Source organism: Rhamphochromis sp. 'chilingali' (genome assembly GCF_963969265.1).
Source record: "Rhamphochromis sp. 'chilingali' genome assembly, chromosome: 14".
Lineage (NCBI taxonomy): Eukaryota > Metazoa > Chordata > Actinopteri > Cichliformes > Cichlidae > Rhamphochromis > Rhamphochromis sp. 'chilingali'.
In genome coordinates, this window is record NC_137941.1 from 12,301,299 (window position 1) to 12,309,854 (window position 8,556).

General features: G+C 38.7%; 1 protein-coding gene across 1 annotated transcript; it reads left to right on the top strand.

Annotated features, from left to right (window-relative positions):
- Positions 1-2,042: 2,042 nt before the first annotated feature.
- Positions 2,043-4,915, top strand: vgll3 (vestigial-like family member 3). The gene is made up of 4 exons (XM_080903126.1): positions 2,043-2,162; positions 3,042-3,393; positions 3,541-4,080; positions 4,203-4,915. Exons 1-4 carry the CDS (start codon positions 2,058-2,060, stop codon positions 4,241-4,243), a joined length of 1,038 nt encoding a protein of 345 aa, XP_080759252.1. The 5' UTR covers positions 2,043-2,057; the 3' UTR covers positions 4,244-4,915.
- Positions 4,916-8,556: the final 3,641 nt, after the last annotated feature.

Below are 8,556 nucleotides of genomic sequence, written 5' to 3' on the forward strand. Positions count from 1 at the left end.
CATTTTTGCAGAAAAAAACTGCAGAATAAGGAAGTGCTTTAGTTACAATATAGTGTTAACTCAGCAGGAATTAGAAAAGGCTAATTAGTGTAATAAGATATAAGCTCTCGGGTTTTTAGACCAATTGTTTTAGTGTCATTCCCACCCTTTCTACTTTTTAAAATTACATATAACCATTATTTTTGACACAGCATAACTGATTTTCTATCTTTTTTTAATAGAAACTAGTAGATTTTGAGGGACTGTCTGTTTTTTTTTGTTTCTCATCTCCTTTGCTGTGGACTGTGGGGCAGTTGCTTTCTTTAAAATCACAACACCTGGCTTACCACCTGGTTAGCATTCTATGCATTCAATGAGATCAGAAGCAATTTTATGTAAGTGTTCATTTGGAACTGGGACAAAACACACTTTTTTGTTTCAGTTCACAATGAATGTACTTACACGTTCTTGTGTTTCCTGTTGTTGTTAATGAACTGCATTAAATATATGTAAACATTTTCAAATTTCAAAGTTTGCTTTTGGACTGAGTCAATCAGACAAAACAGATATGGAATACTATGATACCATAAGAAAAGATGCAAGAGTGACACAGCCTCATTGTAAATAAAAATCAATGTAATGATGGGTTAGGAGCAGTCACGTGTTCACTGGGAAAAAAAGTGATGAAAATTATTATTATTATTTTTTAATGTTTTGAACAACTATTGAAGCAAGTTTCGTCATGTATATATGGGATTTCTGGAGCTTTTTTTTTCTTGCCTCAATAACATTAATATATAATCACATGTTTGGCTTCATAACCATGATGGCAAAATGTCTTTAGCTGGCTGCTTCACTATGGGACAAACTGATAACCATGTGATGTCATTATCCTTGTCAATAGATGGCAGCAAACAGCTCAGATCTCCCAATCAAAGCGCTGAGGGGGAAATGATGATTAGCAGGCACTGTTTGTAATGAAGAGCGAGGCCCTACTGAGTTTTAGTTGCCACGATTTTTAAAAAGATATTTTGCTGCTGTTTTGAGATTCTGAGGTCTTCATCTCGATGCTAAAAAAAAACGTTCATTACTTATCCTTCACATTATTTTAGTCATTGTAACGCACCAGCCGTTGAGAGGCACCTGTTGCTCACAGACGACCTACAGACGAGGCTGTTTGACCACAAGAAAAGGGTCAAGGGTTTTTTTAAATTAAAGTCCCTCCTCTCATGGCAAATTTCAAAGCAGCCTTTCCTATAATGACTAACCTGACAGTGTTAATTTTATATTAGGAGTTTTAAATGAGCCTGCTGCAGTATTTTTAGACTAATCTGACTGTGATTCAGTTACTACAATTATTAATGGTTAACAAGCTTTGACACTGTGGAGAATATTTTGATAGACCCGTACTTAGAAAATAAAGACATTTGTAATCAGACCAATGAAAACGGCTGAAAATAAGAAATGACACGTAATAAATTAAACTTCTTTGTCGATAATGGTGATTTAAGTTTAGGATTTGTAGTCTCTCTCTAATCTAATCTTTGTTCAGATATTAATAGTGGCATGCCACACAAGCGCTCAGTGTTAAACTTTACTGTAGGGAAACCTCGACAAACCCTCAGACTTTCGGCAATAATACTACATTACTAAACTCTGCGCCATAGAGGCCCTTCCCCGGTGGGCGTGCGTAACGGCCCCAGCCCTCTCTAAATATATAACTCCCCTCCAAAACAGAAAGAGGGGAAAAACAAGAGAAGATGATGCTTGTCCAATCAAGAACTATCTGAAAACTTGTCAGGGGATAGGTTTTTTTTCCGGATATTGTGTGCGTCTCATACCGTTTTGAACTATTTTGTGGCCCCGGGTGGTGCTGGTGGAGCGCGCAACGGGAGGCGCATTGTTTCTATGCAAACTGGGCGACATGGCTATTGTATGCGTTTGGGCATATATGGAGACACTGATGGCTCAGAAGACACAGCCCGTCTGAAGTTTCAAGGAGAGTACCCCTCGGCTGTGTTTCGCCAGTTTCTCTCCTTCGGCTTCCCTCTTCTCCTTATCCGTTTCGCTCCGTCGCGATGAGTTGCCTGGATGTGATGTACCACCAAAGCTATGGAGCGCACTACCTCCCAGCAGCGGCGTACAAGGCAACTTACTATAACCACCATCACCAACAACAACAGGTGAGACATTCATCGCAAAACTTTTGAAGGCACTAAGAGGGGCAGACACCGAGATCTCAGCTCGAGGCTTTCCTTTTTGCTTGAAAATAAGCTTATTTTTTCCCATTTGAGGGCTCGTGTGCCCTACAGGGGGACGCGTGACTTTTCTATTTTCACAAGATAATCGAAATTCGTATTCAATTTACAAGCATACTACAAGCAAAAGATTTATAAAACTAAATGTATAATAATTAAGTACCTGGCAGAAGACAAAAAAATAACTAAAACTGAGTTTGGAATTAAAATATTATAGCAGAAAAAAGTTGTTAAATATCATCAACGGAGGAAAGTTTTAAGATGATTTATAAAATGTCCTTGGTGAACAATCGATTTCAATTTGTTTCTGTTCCAAAGTCTTTATCCTTCAATTTCTTTAATAACTTTTACCTTAAATTTCCTTTTTGTGTGATTAAATTCCAGTCTGGAGATTGGTATTCAACACAGGTCAGGCGTAATGACACGGAACTATTAATCCTGCGGTCAAACGGTGATGTAATGACAGTCAGTCAGTCACTGAGGAATGTGGATCAGGCACACTGAGCTTTACAAATAGTTTGAATGCAAAATGGAGGCGAAAAGAATCTTAGTTTCACACGATTCCCAGTCAGCTTCCACATCAAATAATTAGTGGTACAGTGTGACTCCATGTCATTTATTTATGACATTTAGAACTCTGTGTAACTGTTAGCACCACCAACATGTGAGAAATTATTGTCTTCTGTATTATATCTATTCAAAACCAACACAAAGATGGTCATTATTTTAAAATTTAAATTCTAATAAACTTGAGCTACTGTTCTTTTAAACTTTCATTTAATCTCTATTTGTATCTCATTCCAGAGAAAGCTGAGTGTTTACAGTAAGATGCAGGAGTGCATGGACCAACACCAAGGAGGAGGAAGAGGGATACTGCCCAGAGAAGAGGTCCTACAGCAGGGTCCTGCAGCAGCAGGTGCTGAATCAGGCAGCAGATCTTCATCTGATTCCGAGTTAAAGGATGGTACTCAGCCAGCAGAGACGGAGTACTTGAGTTCCCGGTGTGTATTGTTTACCTACTTCCAAGGAAACATTGGTGATGTGGTAGATGAGCACTTCTCTCGTGCTCTGAGTCAGTCCAGCACCTTCAGTGGCGATACCAAGCCCATTAGAGTGACTCAGCCTTTGGCTTCAACCACCGCTGGCCTATGGAAAGGTGAGTAGGCAACACTTGCCTATGTAGTTGATGCACTGACTTGGTTTAACTATCCAAATAGTTACAAAACCCCTAAAAATTAAATCTAAAAATTGTGAAAAATAGCTTGTGTCAGTCTTTTAAGTCTTTGTGATGTGATTGTTTCAGATGGTGGCTCTCTCACTGAAGGTCAGGGAAGCTCAGCTTGGAACAACACTTATCCATCCCAGAGCAGCTCCTGTATCCCCGCTGTTTCTGTTTCAGTCCACCCAGGCTTTTCCTCCAGCCCTGTTTCATTCAACCAACAGGATGGAGCTCTGTGGGCCGGCCACATGCTTTCCCAGGCCAGCCTCTCACCTGCAGCTACCCTTCCTGATAGCTGGACCTACAGCCTGAACCACCAGAGCACAAGCGGTTACCCAAATGTTCATGACGTCTACCATTCCCACCCCCACATCCACACTCGGCACCATCACCCCATGCTTCATACATACCCAGCTCACAGCACGGCATTGGATTCCAGATTCAATTCACTCGTGCTGCCTGGTGTTAGGAGCCAAAGTCAGACATCCACCAACACAGGGGGTTCCCCACACGGCAAGGGGGTGAAGGCAGGGATCGAACCCAGCAGCAACAACAATGTCACGGCTACCTCTGCCACTTGGACTCCTTCTGGTCTCCATGGATCTTTAGAGGCATATGACACAGGTAGATATAACGGCTCAGTAACTCTGACAAGCCTTGGTCAAAGTTCACATGTTTTTTTTTTACTGCGCCATTAAATCTTAAACTCACAATAACATTTTAACCCTGTTTGTTTCTCTTTGCAGCTCTTGATCAAACCAAAGCAAAGACATCAGTTTGGTTCTAACTGATGGACTGGCAAAAAGCTCAACTTATGCCAAAAAGGACTTACTATGTGGCTTATCAATGTATGGCTGCAACACCAGCACTGTAATTCAAAATGTAGCTATAGAATGCTAACTGTAGCTTAATCTACGAGTCCTGCACTGTCCACACAATTACTGATATGAACTCAGGATTGGACTTAAATGACAGTGATCAGTATGCTTTGGCTGCACGTCAAGGCCCTCGAAGAACAATAAAAAAAAAGACTACTAGCTTTAAGAATGGAAGGTCTCTTTTCTGTCAGCACAAAACACCAATTTACTTTCCATGTGATGCGTGACTAAGTGGTTCTGTTTCAAGAGCTTGATTTTGACCCCCATTTTGTTTTGTACAGTAAAATGTTTGATGATGACTATAAATTGCTTATGTGTCTGTGTTCATTTAAGCCATGCTATATTGTCATTTGCTGGATGACCTCTGCTAAAACTGTTGTTTGGAAGCTGCCTTTCAATTTTGCCTTTCGGGGAATTTGTAGTGTAAATATTGATACTGTATGTTTAAGGAATAAATTCAACATCTGAAAAGCAAAACCTTTGCAGGTGCTTTGTTTTCTCTGACAGAAACTTGCAGATATGTAGAAATCAAGACCACGATGCACTAATCCAAAGCAAAGTTTAGAAAAGGATCAGTTTATTTTAGGCGGCACTCTGTTGCTGTTCCCATTATGTGTTAGTTTGTTGTTTCCAAATGTAGGAAATGTCTTTAATAAAGAAAAGCATCCATGTTGATTTGATGCTGGCATTTTCTCTATTTTTAAAAGGACTGGTACATATACAGCATCTTTCAAATCAAAGCATAGTCCACTACAAGTCTCATTCACTCAATCACACAAACATTCATGCAGCTTTTACAGATGTCTGACCGTTTTCTAACATTTACAAACACATACAGATAGATGCATCGAGGACAACCCTTGGTCACTACTTCAGTATGCAGACTGGAGGAGCCTAGCCTATTCCCCAACCTTCCAATTGATAGACAAGCCACTCTACCACCTGAGCCACAGAAGCCTTGTATTTTAACAGTACATCTCATGTACAAGACCTTCTTTCACATATGTCATAAAGGTAGAATAACTTCTGAAATCTACACATTTTAAAAGAGAAATGACTTCAATAACTACTGAATTAATAAAACAGAAGTTTATCATGTTAATATGCTGAATCAGAATCTTTAAAGATAAGACTTACTTGAGTAGAAGCTGCACATATATACTATAAAATTCAAACACAACCACATAAGAAAGGAAAAAATTTGAGCGCTTCAGCTGTGAGCATATATGTTATGTTATTCAGCCAACAGGATCTGTGCTGCAGTACCAAGGGAAGTGGTTTACATTCCACAGACCGTTATTGTTTGATACCATGAAATGTCTGTTGTCTGTTTCCACACAAACGCACATTTAAAAACAGACACCGCCAGACTGACAAATACACACCGAGGAATGCATTTCCGTCTGGACAGGAAGTTTGTCGGACGGGGGCAGGCACACACACAGAAATTCTGACCTTACGTACCACAGTTAAGTTTGATATGTTTATATCAGATTCATCAATCACTTGAATGGAAGTCTTGGTTGATTTCAGCTTGTAGAATGAACTGACTGACCAAATGCAGACATGTTTATAATATGACTAAAATCTAATTTTTACAATCAAGAACTGATTACACAAATAGTGTGTGTGTATGTTTATGTGTGTGAGTGTACTTGTATTACACATGATGTGACAGAACAAATATATACACATGTGTCACATTGTAGGGTCATATCCTATATTCCCCTAAAGCATATGCTTCATTTTTAAAGTAAAGGCTTGGTTTAAAGGTTGAGCTCATAGGAAATAATCGCAAGTCAATGTAATGTCCTCTGAACTAATAGAAACACACTTGTCCGTGTGTGTGTGTGTGTGTGTGTGTGTGTGTGTGTGTGTGTGTGTGTGTGTGTGTGTGTGTGTGTGTGTGTGTGTGTGGTGAGTGGTCTGACCAGGTGGTATGATCAGCAGTACCAGCCCACTAACATTCCTGCTCCGCTCCCACGTATCTCACTCTCCATCTCGACTAAACAGCAGGACTTTAAATCTGGAGCACAGCAGCTGCGTTTCCATCTAAACTATCAACAAATTATGACGCATAGAAAAGAAAAGCCCAACGGAGAAACACTTATTTAATCAGAACTGAATGTTTGTTTCACTATCATTTCATTCACTTGTCTGTTTACGTTAGCTGGTCTATGGTTCATTGAAAGACGTAACACATGAGTTCCTGCAACCTGAAAAAAATGTAAATGAGGTGAAATAAATTGTTACTTTGTATTATTTTTATCTTTGTTTTGTGTTGAGTTGTTTTTCTTTTTGTTTTTTACAGATAGGCCTTTAGAAAGCTAACATTTTTACTTTATATACTTTATTTTTAAGTAGTTTATATTTTATTTATATAGCACCAGTTCTCAACAATAGTTGCCTCCAGGCACATTTTTTAAGGAAGAGATGAAAGAGAAGGGAGGAGCAGGTATCTGCCATGGTTTTGGGGATGAGGGGAAAGAGAAGTACAAAAAAAGGAAAGCCCAAGAAGACAAAACACAATGTATCAAAAAGAGAAGACAAAATTTTATAGTGTGCAGTGGTAAAGCAGATGATGAGTGAAAAGAGTGGAGAAGAAACACTCAGAGCATCATGGAAAATTCTCTAGCTGCCTAATCCTATGGTAGCGTAATTAAAGAGTGGTTCAGGGTCACGTGACTCAATCCTAATTATAAAAATTATTTAAAAAAAAGAACAATTTAGGCTTAATCTTAAAACTAGAGAGGGTTATTGAGCTTATTCCCATTCAACTTTTAAAAACTCTAGGAACCACAAAGAGCCTGCAGTCTAAGCAACGTTAAGCCAATTGCCGCCAATGTGGCTCAACTGACAAGTCTTAAGGGAGCTTTCAGAACAGCCTGATCATCAAGAATTGCAATTGTCCAGCCTAGCAGTAACAAATAATTGTAAGAAAATGACTTCAAAAGATCTCTTACGATGCAAAATGTAAAAAGAAATGTAATTATATATTACTTTTTATGCAAGAAATTACATTTATTACACATGCATGCAATTAACGCTAGCTACTTAAATAACATGATCACATTTATCTATGTTTTTAGCTCTTCTTTTGTTTTGCACAACACAGCTTTGTCACCAAGCACTGCACCACTTTGGAGCATTCATCGACTGGAGTTCTGGTTGTGTCTCCCATGCTTGCTGAAGATATTGATGTTTGGGTTCATTATATGGTGGAAAATGAAAGGCCACAATTTGCAAGTAAGCTCTTCATTTGCATTAGCATACAGCCTCCACATCAGCATGTAGTGTAGTTACATGCAAACAGGCATCCCGCTGGCAGCCTTGGAGAATCACTGCAGGCACTTCCACTGCAGGAAGGAGAAAAAATACAGATACACAGAAATGGAAGTTAAATGAAAGTGAATTAATTTGTCTGTTATAAAATTACCATGGGGTTAAACAGTTTCAGGAAATGTAGCATTAGATTGTTATTAAAAGTTTAAAGCTTATGCTTTGTGCTGATGTTACAATAAATATATCCCAAACAGTAAATGATTACATTACCACTTTTTCTTTGCTGCTTAACATAGCTGATTAGATTAAATATGTAAGTTAATAAAGCAATTTTTATTTCATGTGGATTTCCTGTTCTAAATTTTTCTTTCCAAAATGAATCAATTTTATCCTTGAATCTTATTTGCACTCAAGTTCAAAGTTGCACTTACATTCACCAGAAGAACTTATTGCAAGCCCAGCTACACACACACACACACAAATACACACACATATGCATGCACACACAGAACTGTGCTTCACTGGACAAAAGATACCAAATGAGAAAAGGATAAGTGCTGAGCCAATCTAGGGCTATAGCTCTTCATCTCCTCATTGCCATGATTGCCTCTTCCATGACCAATCTCCTCATCCTTTCTGTGGCAGACAAATGCATTTATTTTAAGAAAAGAAAGTAAATTGTTCTATTTTCTCTTTTATTTTCTCAGCATTCACATTTTCCTCCAACCTGGGGTGCACCTTTTGGATCTTCCAACTCATAATGAACTCATACTCATAATTCTATCATTGCTATCCTCTAAACCTCAGCCTGTTTGTTATCCATTTAATTTGTTAAGCTGTATGTTGCTCAGACATCACTATATCATCATCCCATACTGTGTGCACTTTTATTATCGCTGGTAATGCAAAACCGTTGTACTCTGTTATAAGCATGTTAACC

Excerpts from the sequence above, each read along its gene's own strand:
- vgll3 (XM_080903126.1), top strand. The coding sequence starts at position 2,058 with ATGAGTTGCCTGGATGTGATGTACCACCAAAGCTATGGAGCGCACTAC. Across the intron at positions 3,394-3,540 it reads CACCGCTGGCCTATGGAAAG|ATGGTGGCTCTCTCACTGAA; the intron begins GTGAGTAGGCAA and ends TGATTGTTTCAG. Across the intron at positions 4,081-4,202 it reads TTTAGAGGCATATGACACAG|CTCTTGATCAAACCAAAGCA; the intron begins GTAGATATAACG and ends TTCTCTTTGCAG.